The following is a 19387-nucleotide window of genomic DNA, read 5'->3' on the forward strand; positions in this document are numbered from 1 at the left end:
TTAGTCAAGCTATTTTTATTTTAATAATATCAAGGACGTAGCACTGAAATATTTCATTATTCGATTAGGTCCCAATTTCATAAGCAGAGCGTTTAAATAGTCAGCGAAGACTCTTCGTTACATGGTATGTACGCGTACTAGTTCAGTTGGATATGTTAGTATCATGTTAGGTTATGAATTCTTTCATTGGAACCTAGAATCATGATGGGGAATAATTGTATGATTATGCTTGATGAGATTGTTTGGTAGCATGAAATCAATTGGAAATCTGTTATGTATTTCATGATTGTATGACTTGTGAATTGGATTGCATTATTATTGGAATGTGTAATTCTGCCGTATCACAAGCATGAAATGTATTGGATTGGAATCCTTTGATTTATTCTGTAGCAAGGATGTTACAAGAACTAAGGAATTGAGCAATGTATCTAAAAAATAACATTAAATGATGACATGTTTAATGTTATGTGAATGGATAATACTAAGAAAGAATTTTGGCAATAAACTTGTAGTCGGACTCCCTACAAGTAATGAATTGAGGGGAGTGCGGGACTTGTTCTACACTCCTACGCAAGCCTACTGTGACGACAGTAGTGTCTTTATAAATTTTGATAACTCAAGTAGGCGGAAGTTTCCATACGATCTTAGGGTATGCATATTAAGGTGATGGATGTGGGACGGAACAAAACCGTATTTGCATTTCATCTAATAGACCAAGTTGTCTATTAAGGATTAAGTAGCCCGTATGATTCTAGTAAGATGACGGTGCCCGTTCGCTGCCAGCTAAACTATAAAAGTAATAAATGTAATACTATCGTAATATCATGTCTATGAATGATTCTTATTGTTTTGATTATGCTTAGTATATTATCTCAATATTTTAGTACGTACTCAGTATAGCTGATTGTTTGTTATTTGTGTTTGTTTATTGACTTGTGATGAACCACTGATGCTTCAATGGGGAGCAGACTAGGTATGATGTTGTTGTTGCATGAGAATGGGCATACGGGGGATATTCTCTGGTTTCTAAACCTTTAAGTGTTTTGGTTGAACATTATAGAACTATCATAATTTACTTAGTTTGTGGTTTGAATAAAAAAGGGTCAATGATGATTCCCGAATTGAATTTGAAATTTTATTTCCACTACAGTTTAGTTTTCATAATAATGTTTTAAGTTAATGTTTCATTTCAATAAGCCTTGCATTTCACCGCGGCGGTAACACTCCCAAAGTCAATGCAATGTAGTTTAGACGTTTATGGATTTTGGGGGTGTTACAATCACTCTCGAAACTAGCACAATCACTCCAGCCACCCCCCAACCCATAAACCCCCTCCCCTATAAGCCCCCCTCCTAAAACTGCCACCCCACCCTACCCCACCCCACCCTACCCTCATATCCTATTCATAACCTTCTTCCCCAAATCAAACCAAAGCACATCATTCATGTGAACAAAGAAGGTAAGTGTACAACTTCGCATACCACCTCAAATGCTTCCCCGTTGAGCCCAACCACTCTAAGATCACCGTCGCGGCCTTACATTTACCTCCGACAAGAACTCGATAGACCACCTTTAGCGCGTGTGCCAATGGTAAAATTTGACATTGTTAGGATAAGAGTTGAGGTTTTTGAAGTGTAAGGCAAAGTTGGAGGAGGAGAAAGAACCCTAATTGGGAGGAATGGGGAAAGGGGTGGCGGGGAATAGGTTTTTGAGGTGGTAGCCTGATAAGGGAAGGGATTTCAATGACGACAGGGGAGGAAGGAGGGAGGAGAGAGAAAGAGAAGGGGGGAAACCAGTAAAGTAAATGAATGAAAAACTTAACTAGTTAAATTGGTCACTAATACCATTATTGTAAATCATATCAAAAAGTAAAGACCATTGAGGATTAATGAAAAATTGGGACTCAAAAATGGTGAAACGTTCATATTTTAGATTGCTCCTATCAATTTTTCATGTTTTAAATTAATTTAACATATCAATCCCATCTTCAAAATCGCCATAAATTTTCTTGGACAATTCTGAGTTAAAATCTTGGAGCTATGAGAACACAAATATCAATGTAGGAAGATTCCTAGAAACTTTAAAGATACAAAAAATATTAGTTTATTTTAACATAGAATTATACACACCCAAACCTATATTATCTTAATCTCACTCCAACTAAACACGTTTTGCACCAATTTGATCAACTCTTCTTGTCTCCTTCCTTTGTACCTTCAAATCTCGAACAACAACAAACAATATTAAAATATAACCCGACAGTCTTCCAGATAAATTATAATAATATCTAAATGGATTGAACTAGTCACTATATTCAAAAAGATGGTCCCTTCTATTCTTAATACTACATCCGCTCCTTTTTAATAGTTACACTTACACGTTTCACGCATGCTGATGCGCTACTTTGAGTCTTTATATCTCTAATTTTGTATTTGTAAAAATATAAAAAAATCGATATTTTTATAAAATACATATTGAGACGAATCAAACAAGACCCCACATGACTATATTTTCTCTTAACCATACATCACAAATGACAGTCAAATAGAGATTTGTGAATAGTGCCAAAAGTGAAAGTGTAACTATTAAAAAGAAACGGAGGTAATATTGAGTTTACGTTATTGCCTAATCTTAAATTAAAAAGTAGGTGGTCTCATATAAAACCAACTCTTAAATATAAGAGTTAAAAAAGATCGGCCTATGAAGCATTGGTAGAAGAGTTCTCATGTAGTAAAACATTGATGAGCAAGAAAAACCTGTAATACCAAGATCGAAGTTATATGCCTTACATAATATAATGATTTGGAAGATGTCAACCACTTTAAATTAGTGAAAGGTGAGTAGTTTATTACACTGAGATTTATAATAGTACAAGCATTGACAGAAGAAAAACTTACAATGATGGTACACCATACACCATATGATTAGAAGTCGCAGTAAAACATAGAGAATACTCTCAAAAACAGACATGAGGAGGGATTAGCTTTCCAGGATTCATGATATTGTTAGGATCCAAAGCTGTTTTTATGCTTTTCATGGTTCTCAAATTTTCTATCCCGAGCTCTTGTTCGAGGTACTGAAACCAGAAAACAAATAAAGTTGACAAGAATAAGTACCAGCACAAATTATTAGAATAGACGGTCTAATTTTAACATAAAATTAAACGAACTCAATACTGAATTTTTCTAAGAAGCCCATTCCATTTCACTCTAACCCAACACTGTTCTAGTCATCCCTTCTCTTCTCCTTCCTTTGTTTTCTTGATTCTCGAACTACAACAGACAATTTCAAAAAATAACTCGGGAGTCGTACAGAACAGATTAAACTAGTCACTAAATGGATTAAACTAGTCATTGAATGAGTGAAAGATATCATTACTGAATAGATTAAACTGGTCACAAAATAAATAAATTTGGTCCCTAAATAGATTAAATTGATCACAATATTAAAAAAAGGTGGCATGTTCTCTTCTAAACATTGGACTTAGGCCGAGCCTAATGTTAAACTAAAAGTAGGCGGTCTCTTACAAGACCAACTACCAAATACTCCATTCGGGTAAAACAGGTGGTTTATTAGACGTAGCCTTGCCAAAATTGGATGTCAAACGCAATACTATATGAGGAAAGTGGGTTAACAATAATAATATGGTTGATTATAAATATAGTTTCAAAAAAACAAGAAAATCACAAGAATAATCCCGATACACTTCAAATAATAATCCCAACTATTGATTATTCTATAATAATCCCAACTATAGGGGTGCCTTCTTATGATGACCCCAAAATATTGTTTAAGTGGTAAACATTTGTTAAGTTTTTGTTTTCTTTTATTCTTTCCTTTCTCTCTTCCCCTCTCCTCCTCTGCTTAACTAGAACTTTGACACATCTTAATTTGACCTACTAAACTGGTCTTTTCAGGTTGATCGCAATCCCCCCCAAGACTTAATCTGAAATATACTTGGGATCATTAGGAGAAGACTAACCATAGTCGGATTATTCTTGTAGCTTTCTCCATTTACATAACCAAATTGAAGGACCATATAATTTAGGAAAGATATCTGTACAGAACCTATCATATTTATAAATAAAATGCTATACTAAGTCAGATAGAGATCCCATCACCTTCATTTTGCCAGTACCAACTCCATGTTCTCCCGTACATGTTCCTGCTCAGTTGGAGGAACCAGCATAAGTAATATGTCATACAAAACTGTAAAGTTTCAACAAAGTGATACTACAAAATACACATTGCTACTCATTAGAAATTTGGTGACCTAAGTGGACAGGAAATATGAGTATATGATAGATAATCAGATCCACTTTCTTCAACTTCCTTTTGCCTTTTTTTTTTTTTTTTTTTGTGGAATGGAGGGGAAGGGGTTTGTGCTGGGAGTTTGTCTCAGCCATGACCCACTTATCTTATATGAGTCAAAATAAATTAGATGGATACCTTCCATTGACAATGCTGTCTGGACCATGAATTGATTCAGCCTCTCAGCTTCTTGTCTGTGTTCTTCTTTGTTAGGATCAAACAAGATCACGGTATGAAAGTTTCCATCACCAGCATGGGCAATAACAGAGCTGTTTGCGTACCCAATTTATTAGAAAGGGCATAATTTTTTAACTGTTCAGCTTGAAGGTATAGATAGCATCAAGAAGCATGCAGAAAAAGCTAGCAAGCTTATCAAACCAAGCAGCGGGATTACCATACTAACGGAGAGGCATCCAGCACTTCCTTGGACTTCGAAATCAGCTCTGCAAGTTGTGACAAAGGCACACACACATCCTGAAACAAGGTTCATGATAAATATGAAAGTGATAAGTCTGATAACTATCCATCCCATACTACTTCAAGATATAGGGTAATGGGGAATGGTTCAAACTTTCTTTAAAGTTCATTGATATAAACACTATTGGTCGGTTTGGTAGGTTGTAATATAGGCGGTTATGTTAATTAATCTATATATAATTTTGTACAGATAATCTAATGTCAATGTCCATGACAACCGATAGGAATAATAATTTATGATGCAAAAGAGATCTTGGGGTGAAGAAGCATTACCATGGTCATTGACATATGTATTTCATAATTGCATAGATTCTTTAACGTTACCTCCATTACCATCAACCAAATGGACAGTAAGCTTAACCCTCAAGGATCATGACATAGATTGAAAATGGAGAGATGATAAAGGTGACAGATAAAGATCTTCTCAATTCTGTTATTGCTATTGAGGATCAATGGGATTGGAGAAAATCAACTGGGACTTGAGCAGCCATCTGGCAACTCCATTCAAATAGACAAGAAAAGGAAGATCTTACACAGATGGATCTAGAATAGAAGAATCAACTGACCGAAATCATTGCCTCGAATCCAGGTTCCATTGCAAAGCAGGCCCAGAGTGCTTCCTTCCTCATCTGCGCAAAAATATGAATAACAGATATATGTTGTCACATTCACTATTTTGTTCAATATTCACTTCATCCATCTTCCTTTCTCCATTTTTTTCCTTTAATTTGTGGGCGAGCGAGAGGACAACACTAGCTCGACACAGACACCCGATGCTTGCTAAAAACACACGTATCGTGAGAGAAGTGTCCATTAACTTATTTTCCTTCACTAAAATCTTCCCTCATACAATACCTTTTTAATCATAAAGGGGAGAAAAAGGAACTAATATCATCGTTGGTCAAGTAAAAAAATGTTGGCCCAAAGCGATTTAGAAGTTTGAAGTTAAGGAAAATCATAGCAGCAAACTTTGATATGAAACTACTCAATTGTATGCTGCCATTGCCATAACAGATCATGAATTTAACTCCCACAAGCCAAATATGGATAGTCGGTCTACAGTAACAAGTAAAACAAATCTGAGCCTCAGTATGAAGCTTTAAAAAGGTAATGGAATGAAGATCCACAAGTTACATACACCACACAGGTACGCTGGGTCACTAGTACAAACTAGCAATCCTTATGTAACTATAGTCCGACATTATATCAAAGCTAAGTTATTAGGCTGTTTAACGCTGCAACATACCCGTTGTGCACAGAACTTCAACATTGAAGGTTTAATCAGCCAAAAGACTGAACTGAAACACTTGTAATTGGTTGGAAAAGCTAGACTACGGAACATTAAACAAGGCTATTCGGTGCATAAATGATGCAACGAGGCAGGACATCAAAGACCAGCTAAGCAAAGAGTCACAGTCAATTTCAGAAGGACTAAATTACATAGAATTGGAGAAGCCTATAAAATTTGACCAGAAGAAGAAACACAAAAGGGGGATGGGGGAAGAGAAGAAGAATATATCTTATACATTTGTACAGTTATTGAACCAAAAGTTACTTCTTAACTGTGCAGTCTTTCAACACATTAGGCGATATAGCAGATCTGTACGAGGGATGGAATGAAAGGCAACCGAGATGCTTTCTACCAGGAAAGAGTGACTGCGTGATTTATCAAATTAATCTTCACCCCACCCCCCCCCCCCCTCCCCGCCAAGATGAAATTAGGAATTAGTATGGCTCCTTCCAAGTTACCTTCCAAAGCTCCTTCTTAGCTTGAGGTTCTTCAGCATACATGAAATCTGAGCCACTGTGCTCACAGACAATCTTCTGAACCAGCATAGTTTGTTCGCGTGAATATGCTTCTGCAAAAGGAGGAAGTGAGTAAAGCTTATCACTTACCAGCCAGTAAATGCAATAACAAAATAAATATAAGTTCAAGTCCATCGGGGAAAATCACTATATACATAAGCAACCACTAAAGAGCTATTTGTTAAGTCATAGATCATATCCCCTCCCCCACTTCCTGGCCAACTAACAACATCAATCACCACTTTGTATCACTCTTAAGATAATTAGAAGAGAAAACCAACATGTAGCCCTCCTGAAATTCTTATTCAGCACACAAAATTGCGAGTTCTTACACCAACACAGAGAAACAGACAAGCACGCAGCACTTCTAATAATACTACTGGTATCAGCATCAGAAAGTATTACCTCCAGCAAGACACTTCGTTTGGCTTTCCTTTTTATAATACTACTGGTAGTGGAAAAAATAGATAAAAACAAGCCGCTAATTTGTCAAGTAAAATAAAGATGGAGGCCACAAGAAAAAAAATTACTATCCAGTATAAATTCTGCAAGCAGGTATTTAAGAGAATAAGACATCTCTAGTAGGACATAGACATACATAATAATATGACTTCACACTTCATAGGGAAAAATGGAAATTGTTGACTACCCTAGTATCATATAAAATCCAACTTTTAATAGTGAAAAAAAGCTTATGCTAACAGTGATAAATGACTACCTCCAGTTCAACAACAATTACAAGAAAACTGTAAAGCAATTATCAGAAACTTGATCAAGATAAAGAAAATGTCATTAACCTGTTCCGACAAATTCAAATAATAATGTAGGTGTTTCTGGCAAATTTGATCCATTGGCAATATTTATTGCCCTTACTTGAACCTCATCCATGAGTTCTACCCTGGATACCTGGTTTTGTGTGACTACTGTAAGTAAACTGAATGCATATTAATGTCGAAAAGGCTATATGACTTAATAACATCATGTGAATTATCATATTGGGAGTAGAGTAAAACTCCGATAAATTTATTGGTGTTAATTGTTGAATAATCCAACTCTAAACAATGAGCACATTTGATTTGAAGAAAATTATATATAAAAAAAAGGAAAAATTTAGGCTGCAGCCTTTCCTCTTACTAAGACTACCATATATTCGAACAGGAAACTTTACATCACAAGGGATTCTCAGATGAAAGATATTTAAGCCCTCCATTTACATGAACATGCTTGGGATAGTAAAAGAGATAGGAGTATTATGTGAGAGGAATACATAGTTACATATGATACCAATTTGGGTGTCATTTGATAAGAGGTTTTAAGATGGGGAGATAACTTCCTTTTCAAGATAACTGGGTTTTACTTTCTCATTTAATCCACATTAAAGATTTCAAGTGAGATTTTCTCTCAGTCCAAATGAAAAATCCTCTCTGACTTACTCTATCCATGTACACTCCTACACTTCCAAAATTACTTTGGATAGTTGATGCTTCAGTAGATAGAAATGAATTAACGATAAAATGAACAAAGGTGAAGCAACACGAGTCTTCTCATTTACCTGTATACCAGACAGCATAGTGGCAATAGCAACATCAGCAGCATCCTTGACTGTAGGGAAGTTGCACCTTGCAACCTGTACATATCTTCCTTAATCAGTCCACAATTCATGGAATCAACTGCAGTATGTAATTAAGACAACTATAAACAATTCAACCCTGTTAAGCTTCATATTAGCACTAAGCGGATTTCATACTGGAAGTCCTTGTAGGCAAACAGTTCTGTTATAAACTGAAGAATATGCTAATGAATTGGAAGAATGGAAGAACTAAAGGGCAGAAGTATAAGAAGATGAGAGAGGTAAAAAGGTGAATTATGATTCTCCGGACATTCAAGTTTTCTGGTGTCACTCCCAAGAGAACAAACTTGACAATACTTTTCAGTAATTTTCTGGCTCTACTCTGCTTTCCTTTTCTTACAATTCTGTTGCAAAAATTCTGAAACAACGGAAGTATGACTTTGAGGCATCAATTAGCTTATACGACTATGTGAGTGCTTGATAACTTATAATTCAAAACGAAAGAAATAGAGGACATGATCAAGGAACGCAAAAAAAGATTTTATCCAATATCAATCCCTCGACAAGAATGTGGACGATCCACATTGACATTTCTTGATCATTTAAAGATTTCTGCTCGCCTAGGAAAGCCTCACGGCCTGGTGGTTGGCGTAATGATAATGACCCGGAGCTTTGTTAGGATGATTATTTTATGGAATAGCACCACCCACATCTGATCTCACATTGGACGATCAGGAAAATAACAAACAAGAAAATTTAGATGAGAGATTTTAGTGGCCAAAGCTTGACTTTTAAAATAACGCTTGTGCAGGGGAGCTCGAAGTCTGGCGGAAAATCTGAACCATAGTTAACATTTCGAATAGAACCGGTGTTGTAGACTTCTCAGCGTAAGCCAAAAAAAGAGTACTATTTCCAGAATTAGAGTTTGACGACAGCTGCTTCAGCAGACTAACCACGGAGCTTGGATACGATTTCCCGATTGCAACGTGGGTAGAAGATCCTTCTCTTTCTCTGTAAAGATAGGCTGTGCTTTGCATGTCCTACATTTAGAATAGTGGTTGATCTTTTGAAGCTGCGAGCTAAATAGTAGAAGCAAAGCCAAAATTGGAGCCGTGAAGGGCGTTTCAAGTTTGAATAGATAGAGGACTAAGTATTTAAGGTCCCGATCGACGGTCGAGCTTGGCACTTTTAAACTCCCGACGAAACGGCTCCGAAACAAACAAAAAGGTGTGTGCCACAAAATTCTGAGAAAACGCGAAAAGGCCTGGAGACATCATGTCAAGAGGGAAGACTAAACATAATTTATCCCAGGTGGAATGTGCGAAAACTTATATATGTTTCAGACAGTGGACATCTAATTAGGACACCCAGAATATCACAGTGGAAATCCACTCTCTGATGGAGGGAGCATACAGCATAGTCAACAAACCAAAAGAAAACTTTCTATCTTAAATGTGAATCTGCAAGTACCACTGAGTATTGAGGTATTTTTTGAAGGCGTAGAGTAACTTCAGTAATCACACCCAAGGTTCCTTCACTTCCAATCACCAGCCGGGTCAAATCATACCTGACAAGTAAGCATTAAAAAAACTTGATGTCACTATGTAAAACTTAATTGGCAAGCAAAAAGCATATAGGAGAAAAGGAACAGGCACAAGCATGAAAGCAAGTTTTCAGATGACCCAAAATCATTTATAAATCCCACAAAAATCAAACACATAGGATTGCCCACCTTTTTCTGTTAAATTAGCACCTTTTATATGAACAATTAAACCCAATTGGTTTCTTTGGTGACCTGAAAGGCTAAAATCATAGTCTTAAATAAATAACATTTACTACTTCATAATTTGCATGTCTACACAAACAATTACAATTAGAATGAAAATAACAAAAAATTGGAACAGAATAACAGACCATCCGCTTTTAATAATCCCAATTATGAGTTATTTATGAACAATCCCAACTATTGAGAATGTCTTCCCAAGTTTAACCTCATAATTATATGAGTGTGTCTTTTAGCTGGTATTCCTAGTTTCTCTTCTTTTTAGGATACCGTCGTGGAGGTTATTAATAGAAGATGGGGTAGATACATCATAGTTCGAAAATACGGTTTCAGTCGCGGTAACGGTCACGATGATGCGGGAACGGGGATGATGCGGTTGTCGTACCGCTGAATATCGGCTTAAACCATGAAATATCCCTAAAACCAACCTGAAATACTTTTTTTTACACCTTTACGATGCGGGTAATATTGGTTCGGTAGATTTGAAAACGGAACGATGCGGCCTTGTTTGACACCATGAGATATGTGCATTAATTCCATACAAATACATCAAAATCATTCAGGCATTCCCTTCTTTGAACCTCTCTTTGAAGGCCTAGCAATCAAGTTGGAGTCACAAGAGGATAGAGGAGACAAACACAACGATTTGTTCTCAAGATCTTCAATTCTGTATCCATTTGCTTTGCCTGTAACTAGAGAACTTTGAGTACACTCATCCACCTCCTTCGTTCTTCTCTCTAATAAATCTCTTTTTCTTTTTTAGGAAAAGATGCATTTCCAAGAACAAGAAAATCAATATTGATGCCCGGACAGCTAGATAAGTGAGAGGAAGGAAGGGCAAAGTGAACCATATCTAGCTGAAAGAAAAGAGTCATGATAGTTCTACTGTGAAAACTATGAGAACATTCTCATTTGTTTGAGATATACCCTTGGTCAAAGGAAGAAAGAAAATATGCATTACAGTCTGAAAGAAGTGGAAAAACAAACCCTGCAGCACTCTTTCGGGCACGATTTCCTGTCTTGACAACATCACCATTTGCCAGGACAACCTATAGAGCATGAAAGATTTTATCAGGACATTGTAGTCATCTTCAGAAATATACAAGACAAGCAACAAGGACAAACCTTTAAATTGATGACATTTTCACGCATTGTCCCATACCTACATGCTAGAAGAAAAGGCATCAACATTTACACTCTCAGTCCATGAAAATCACAACATCATAAATCCATAAAAATTTCATGCTGAAGACATGGCTGTTGGAAAGAAAGCTGTCAAAATGAAGAAACTCGAAAGAAGAGTACCAATACTACACTATTAACTAGAGACAATAACTAATAAACACCTATATCTGATTCAGATTAGTACAGCTTAGCCCTAAAGAAGTAACAAAAATATTAAATGCCTGAGTTGAAGTTATCAATCACCATAATAATTGAAGAGTGATGACGTCTTAGAGATCTATGTCATCTCACTCAGTCAGCCTGGTGTACCCCAACTCCACAATGTTATACATTTTTGTATTGGGTTTATAGCCCAGTTGCAAGAAGGATATTACTCCCTCTGTTTCAACATATAAGGCACATCAACCACTACTGCACATATTAAGATTTTAGCTGACTTCAGTTGAACATGCTTTGGTATTTGGTAATATACATTGACATTAACATTGATGCTAAAGAATTACCTATCAAATCACCTCGTCTTTATTAACAGGCATTTAATATTTTTTACATTAAGAGTTTTGGCTAAAATGCCTTATAATATGGAATAGGGGGGAGCACACACGTCCTTGCTGTAAATCAGGCATTCAGACTATTAGTAATGTCCACAAGAATATTTGGTCACCAAGGCAAACATTTATAAGACTGAAATTAGAAAGGGAGGGGGGGTTAAAGCAAATTGAATGTCAATTATATGATTTATAATTATAATTGGAAGGTCACAACTTCCATGCTTTCACAAGATTTTTGATTCTTTTCGAATAGAAAGTACAAGAAAAAATGACCGGGTATCAACTACCAACCTCACAGCTAATGAACCAGAGCAACGAGTCGCACACATGCCACCAATTGTAGCACCAGGACCTGTTCATTGAGATGAAATCAAAGAATTCTTGATCAACAAACATAACAAGTTAACCTCATGAGTTAATACCACAGAAATCATTAGAAGATTAGCCAAATAAAGAAACTTGTAAAGATATCAAAATAGCAATATAAAGGTGCAATCATTAAATGACAATCATAACCAAAGTTTCAATAAGTATATGGTCCAATAATTATGATTGCATCATCTGCTCTCCATCCTTCAATTCTTTTCAGTGTAAAACTTAAGAATAAAAGAGTGAAGAGTCACCCTAGAATTGCATTGTCCATATTAATATTGCACTCCCTCCGTTTCATAAAGATCTTCCTTGTTACTGTTACCACAAATACCAATGAGAATCAATTTGTGTGGGGTGTGGGGTGTGGGGTGGGTAAAGTATGAGAGAGAAAGGGGTTAAGATAAATAAACAAATAAAAAGGGGTTAAAGTAGGAGAAAGAAATGGAGTACAATTGAATTAATAATGTAATGGTGGACCATATGATAGGGACATGAGAGAGTAAAAAGGGGAAAAAATTCCAAATAAGGAATAAAGTAAAAGAGGGAAGATCTTTTGGAAACGCACTTAAACGGAAAGAGGGAAGATCTTTAGGAAACGGAGGGAGTATTTTTCATACTTTCCTTTATCCAATTACATGTATAATCACAATGGATATGATGCACAAATGCAATTATAGAGACTAATAACATTGTTTCAATCATAGATTATGTGAATAATGTAGGTCTTTTCTCTTGTTGCACGCAGCAGCCATGTCGATTACTCAGTACTAAATTTAAAAATGATCAATGATACATCTTTTTCATTACAGAGATCACTTTTGAGAGCAGAATTTCAAATGTTAAGCTGTTGACTTACCTGTAAAAGACAGTAGTATTACTCAGTTAAGAACCTAGCAATTTCCAGTCAGCTACTTTTTTGAACCAATATTTGACTGTTAATGAGGGAGCCCAAAAATCATGATATCTATATCAAGGAGATCATCAGTTTCCATCTTCCACACAGTCACTCCAACTACATCATATTGAAGAAAGACTTCTAGCTCCTGCTATAAAAGATACCAATTTCCTACTAAACAATGCCCACAACCTTAGTTATAAAATCTTGAACTCTCATAATATGATAAACAAGTGCCTCTCCTAGTCTCCTTTACCCCATAAATCTGCTTGTCACTTATCTGATAACAAGGATGCAGTTTAGAAAATGCACACAACGATAGAGAGATATAAATCCACACGGCCTAGAGCAGTTATGTGCAATACAACACAAGCACAAGAAAGAACATATGAAAACATCACACAGATGAAATAATGAATGTTACCAGGATCGAGAGGAAAGAATAAGCCATAAGGTTCCAAGTATTCATTTAACTCCATCCATCCGATCCCAGGCTCAACAACCACATCCATATCCTTGACGTGTAATGCTTTAATATTCTGCAGTCATATTAGATAACGTTCTGACTATCAAATATTTAGGAAATCTCATGTGTATAGAGTTAAATTACAAGTAACAACCAGATAAAACGTCCTTGTCTATATCAGGTTCCCTTGCTTCTGTGAATGTGGTGCTTCATTTACTAACTTTATCATCTTTCTGTAATCTCAACCTACCTTATTCTCTAATAACTATCTGATAGAAACTTTAATAATGCTTTTGGCAGTGGAGCAATGAATGTCAAGCAACAATATTGAGCACCAGGAAATCCTACTGAGCCACTGTCTATTAAGAGAGGAAAATATAGTTCCTAAGACACAGGTGACTGTTTACAAATGTTCACCAATATCTTATCCTTGCCCATCAACAAGTACTTTTTGTTCTTAAATTCAATGCGCTTCAGTCATATAATGTCATTATACTACCATACTATGCATAGCATTCATAAATCATCTTACCAAGTCTAAGTAAACAACTAAAGTGAATTATGGAAAAAAAAAATAGAACGTCCACAAAATGCTGTCAAGAAGAACACCCTTTCTTTACATAGAAAGTCGAGAACCATGATTTGTATGATACAAAGTCCTCAACATAAAACAGCATTACTAAATGTGGAGAGTACGTACTTTCATTAGGGACATGTCAATGCTAACTCCTCCATGAGGAGACAAAGTATGACCCTCAATAGATGTAGCTCCACCATAAGGTACAATAGGAACCTGCTTGTGAAAGAAGAAGCAATTCAGTCACAGGAAAGTAAAAAATAAAAAATTCACAATATGGATCAGATTTCTCACAAGAACAGGTCACTGTCAATATGAGAAATACAGTGAGATAACCAGCTGAAACTACAAGGAGACCATCAGGGGTTTAAGCTGCCAACGAGCATGTCAAAAAAATAAATAAATAAAAACTGTACCTTATGCTTGTTACAAGACTTAACAATCAAGGAAACTTCCTGAGCAGACCTGCAAGGAATAAGTTTAACATTTCTTATTTCCATAAACTAAGCAATAGGGGTAAAGTCTAATGAATGAATGAATGAATAAAAGTGAGTTGATACCATATAACTCTGTGTTTAGGTGATTTTGTCAAATCAACCCATGGCCAAAATTATTCCCATTTCAAGATCCCAGATCAAACTTGGACCCCACTCCCCGAGGTGATTCCAACTTGCAGAATGACCCTAAACTTTATTACTTTGGGGATGGCATTACTAAGGTAAATTATCCTATGTAAAAACCACGAATTTCCTAATTTTCATCTACTTATAAGAGTTTCTTCTTTGTTTAAAAGTATTGTACAATATAACAAAGGATTATATCGATAAAAACTTCGAAAGAAAATGTGGGGTGCAAGAGGTATAAAAATAGGATCTTTAGCTCGGTAATGTTGTCCCCTCGATATCGTTAAGTTTGATGACATTTTACAAGGGTTAGCTTAGAAAGGGTACAAATGTTGGGAGTAATTTAGGAAAACCAACCTAGAAGGCTAAAACACATGGACACATAGTTACTCCATCCCAGAATAGTCTGAACACTTTCCTTTTATGTATATCCCATATTAGTTAGACCATTTCCATTTTTGGCATGGTCCTACTATTAGTATATTATTTATTTTACACTCCTTTGGCCCACTCTACCTTTATCAATAAAAAGTTACCCAACTTTCTCTCTCCTCCAATAAAAAGTACTTTCTACACCACTGCCAAGCACGGTATAATATATCGACCCGCATCTCCGCTTCGCTATCGTATTGTAAAGGTTTTTGAACTTACCACAACAGGAAGGGCCGCGACAGCCACAAAACGATCGCAATGTCCACAAAAGTGGTTCAGCGACCGTAACCGCGATTGGCATCCGAAATTTAAAACCATACTGTCAAGAAACATCTTATACTCATAAAAGGAAGACATGCCAGAAGATCTCGCATGCAGGATATATAGAAGTAACAGTAATTTTTGGAGCAAGAAGCTATCGAACAACTCGAGATCACCTCAGATGGATTAACTTAGATATCCTCGTGAACTTATTATTCGACATGCAAGAAAAAAGTATATACTGTTAGGCAGTAATTAGACAAGAGGAGGGAAGTGTTCAAACCTTGGAAATACGACAACATCGGGAATATTGACAGCTTTGTGAAAGCTGTTTTGCGGCTTCCCATGCAAAAATCTTTCATCATAATCCACTGTCATGTTTTCCTGTCATAACACACTACTGATATAATCCACCATGATTAAGACTTTCAATGGCTGAAGTGAGAACAACTTTGTGACTGATATTCACAACAAAAATGGAGTAAAATCCATGTAGGACACAATTTGAATATAAAACCTTAAGAAAACTAGAAAAGTTTGCAGTTCATTAGTGCAACACACAAGGCTCCACTAAAATTCAACATTACTCCAATCAGAATATCAACATATATTTTACTTTGTTACCTGTTTTGATATTCATCTGTATACAGAACTACATCAGAAATAACAGCTTCCAGATTTACTTGTCAGTTCAAAAGTACCAAGATATAACAAACTTTAGATTTCTTGTCCAAAATGCTACATAGAATTTCTGGAATCTCAAAAATCAAAGGTCAAAAGCTGATAATACTGCCAAACATGCCCGCAGCATATCTTTTATTAACTTCTACAATAGCAGCCTTTTTATTGTCAAGGTTTATTTTTAGACATGCTCGTTGGCAGCTTAAACCCCTGGTGGTATCCTTGTTGTAGTTTCAGCTGGTTATCTCACTATATTTCTCATATTTACAGTGACCTGTTTTTCTGAGTAATCTGATACAAATCGTGACTTTTTTTTTTTTTACTTTCCTGTGTCTGAATTGCTTCTTCTTTCACAGGCAGGTTCCCATTATACCGTATGGTGGGGCTACATCTATTGAGAGTTATACTTTGTCTCCTCATGGAGGGGTTAGCATTGACACATCCCTAGCGGAAGTTTGTACTCTTCTCTTTAGTGATGCTACTTTTTGTTGGGGACTTTGTATCAAACAGATCATTGAGGGTATCTAGATAGAGTAAACCGGAGCGAATTACTCGTCACTAACTTTTTTACATACTTGCATAATCGTTGATGACTACTCAAAATATCATAGATTAATATCAGTGATATTGATATACTGATTGGATAAATAATCAATAATTTCAACTCACTAATGTAAGTGTAGCATTTAGAAGGAAACAAACATAACAGTACTCAAAGATTTAATAGCATAACTCATCACTAACTTGGTCTAAATTTTTTCCAAACATTTACAGTAAGATTTACCCCCGCATGCAAAGTGGGTGTTTGGCAATTAGAGTTTTGGGGCAAAAAGAGAGTTTTTTATCACTTTTAGAGTTTACTCTACGGAGGCGTTTGGTAAAGGGAGTTTCAAGAGAGAGTTTGGAGTGAAAACTTTCAAAATGAAAAAGCTCCTTTTTGGAGCTTTTTCTTTAGAGAATTAAGTGAGAGAATGTGTGAATGACTTTTTTGTCCATAATTACAATACTAACATATCAGTTAATATGTCCATAATGCATTTTATACAAACAAAGGGTAATCTACTTTTAGCGATCCGCTAAGTTTTGCCAAACACATTCATGTGAAAAGTTAGTCAAATTTGAAATGTGCTAAACAAAAAGGTAAAGCTCTACAACTAACTCTAAATCTCTATTTACCAAATCTAAAGTCTAAATTTTTTTCAAAACATTTACACTCGGATTCAAAGAAAGACGAGGGTTGCTCCAAATTTAGTAGACAACTCCACTATACAATAGTCTAAAAAAGGGAAATCGAACTTCTCGAAGCAAAGAAATCATGACATCAAAAGTCATTTCTTTTCCTTCAATGTTGTTTGGATTAAGAGCATAAATGTTCCTATAATAGAAGAGCGGTTTTTGTCTACGATAGTTTTTAAAACACAAGGTACTAAGTTGAAGTTGCTAAATTTAAAAAACAAAAATAAGGGCCAACTTAAACAATGAAAAAATCTCAACCCATAAAACCTCTCAAAATGCCACTAATTTAGAAAATGAATATTTGAAAACTCCAATGCCCCAAATGTTGCAATTTTATTCTTGAATACGTCTTTAGTGTTTAGACAACCCCTTAATGAAATTTCTTTTCCGTCAAGAGCAATCTTTAGTATTAAACCACTTTCTCGAGGCGAAAAGGGATTTCTAAACATCCCATTTCCAGTTACGAGCCTATGACATTTTAAGCTTCACATACAAGCTCCCACATTACACCTCAACAAAACATATTCTTCGCATTACAACTTTACAAGTGAGACAAGGCAACGAAACGAAAGACATCAGTAACATGTTGGCTCATTCACACTTGAATGTAAACTATCTAATTGCTATGATAAGATTGGGTTGACATAGAAATAGCTCATAGAAGACTTGATCCTTGCTCGACTATCAAGCAAAAGATTCCCACAAAAGCACACAAGATAGTGTAAACTAAATAATGAAGACATCAACTGAATTCAAGCATTGAGTAAAAAAAAATTAGGAAAATCATACCCCACATATAGCCTCCAAATCATCGATGAGCTCTTGTGGGACGCTTCTGTGAGAACCCTTCACTACAAACTCAGTGCTTCCTTTGCCACCTATGCCAACACCTCTGATCACAAATCAGCAAATGGAAACGCCGTCAACATTTAGTTTTTGCTCAAGTATCGACCAATCACTTCACTCATACAATCACCCATAAGTTTCGCTCAAATATAAATTAAAAGGCCCTTTTCCTGTTTTCCATCCATCTAAACTTCACTGAAATAATTCTTACTCATCTGAACACAATTCTATAAATTGAAATTTACTAAAACTGATTAAAAACCCATGAAAACTTATAAAAAGTGCACCAATATCAACTATATACATACACAGAAAAACACAAAAAAAGCTAAAAAGCTCCTCTTTTTCTTCTACTATTTCTTTTCTTTTTCCTTTTGCAGTGAAAAATAAAATGATGGGAATGATGAGAAACTGACCGAGCATTAGGATCAAAAGCGTCAGAAAAAGAAGGAGTAGGTTGAATCTGCAACATAAGAGAAGTTGCTGAAATGGGGACCAAGTAAGAAGACCACCATAGAAATGGGTTTCTTCTGTTGGACGAAGAGGTAACTTTTGAAACGGTATTTGCACGGCTGGTGGTGTGGGTTGTTTGAAGATGTGTGAAGATTGTTTTGGAAGTTGCGCGCATTCGAGAGAACCACCGTGAGAAGGCCATTGATTTTGCTTTTGTTGATTTCCGTTTGACCGTTTGTGAATTGTGAGAGAACACTTGAAAGAAGAAATAAAAGGAAGCCAACTGATTCCTATTTCTGCAAGTTAGAATTAGATAATGCACACGGGTGCACTATCGTCCATAACTCCGCATCATTCGAAGCTATTAGGCCTACCAAAGTACCAAGTACAATGTTTTAGCCCCCGAACTATCAAAACTAACCCGACCCGACCAGATCTGTATAACCTAAGTCGACATCCGGATTAAATCTCAAATGAGAACTCAAAATTGACTCGACACATGAAATAAACTGACCCAGATCCAATCCGAATCAGACAAACTCGAATTCGACTCCATCTAAAAATGATTCCATCCAAATCCATTGAATTATAATGTACATCAGGATTCTCCACTATAAAGTAAACCAAATTTTAAAGTCATGTAATTTTATTATTATGTAATCTAGTTTAATATTATCTTGTTACTGTAATTAATAAGTATTAATTTAAAATAATTATTTTTTTATCATTCGTTTTTTGTATAGATTTAATTCAAATATTAACTTGGTCTCGAACAAATCCGACTCAAGTCAACCCGACTCGACCCAATTGTATTGACCCAAAACCGACTCGATCAAACTTGAACCCAATCTAAATATAATAA

At 35.8% G+C, this 19387-nt stretch overlaps 1 protein-coding gene across 3 annotated transcripts; it reads right to left on the reverse strand.

Moving 5' to 3' along the window:
* Positions 1 to 1966: 1966 nt before the first annotated feature.
* On the reverse strand, positions 1967 to 18849 carry LOC104893210 (D-lactate dehydrogenase [cytochrome], mitochondrial). 3 transcript variants are annotated; one of them, XR_790046.4, is made up of 19 exons: positions 18489 to 18849; positions 18016 to 18118; positions 15593 to 15693; positions 14410 to 14458; positions 14117 to 14209; positions 13375 to 13489; positions 11975 to 12035; positions 11073 to 11109; positions 10935 to 10996; positions 9635 to 9731; positions 8147 to 8221; positions 7392 to 7500; positions 6538 to 6647; positions 5355 to 5417; positions 4706 to 4785; positions 4450 to 4580; positions 4122 to 4165; positions 2898 to 3076; positions 1967 to 2214 (listed from the first exon to the last, which is right to left on the reverse strand). XR_790046.4 is itself a non-coding variant. In XM_010679306.4 (18 exons), exons 1-18 carry the CDS (start codon positions 18725 to 18727, stop codon positions 2957 to 2959), a joined length of 1689 nt encoding a protein of 562 aa, XP_010677608.1. In that variant the 5' UTR covers positions 18728 to 18849; the 3' UTR covers positions 2760 to 2956. The 3 variants fall into 3 exon arrangements, 1 of the variants encoding a protein (XP_010677608.1); XR_007274395.2 differs by lacking the exon at positions 1967 to 2214 and adding an exon at positions 2276 to 2756; XM_010679306.4 differs by lacking the exon at positions 1967 to 2214 and having other exon boundaries at positions 2760 to 3076.
* Positions 18850 to 19387: the final 538 nt, after the last annotated feature.

This window comes from Beta vulgaris, chromosome 5 (genome assembly GCF_026745355.1).
Source record: "Beta vulgaris subsp. vulgaris cultivar EL10 chromosome 5, EL10.2, whole genome shotgun sequence".
In the NCBI taxonomy this organism is placed as follows: domain Eukaryota; kingdom Viridiplantae; phylum Streptophyta; class Magnoliopsida; order Caryophyllales; family Amaranthaceae; genus Beta; species Beta vulgaris.

What these genes read in the sequence shown, in the direction of transcription:
- LOC104893210 (XM_010679306.4), bottom strand. Translation starts at nt 18,727, where the DNA reads ATGGCCTTCTCACGGTGGTTCTCTCGAATGCGCGCAACTTCCAAAACA. An exon ending in TTGACATGTCCCTAATGAAA is followed by an intron (nt 13,490 to 14,116) that starts GTACGTACTCTC and finishes ATATGACTGCAG; the next exon opens with AATATTAAAGCATTACACGT. An exon ending in CTAAGAAGGAGCTTTGGAAG is followed by an intron (nt 5,418 to 6,537) that starts GTAACTTGGAAG and finishes ATTTTTGCGCAG; the next exon opens with ATGAGGAAGGAAGCACTCTG.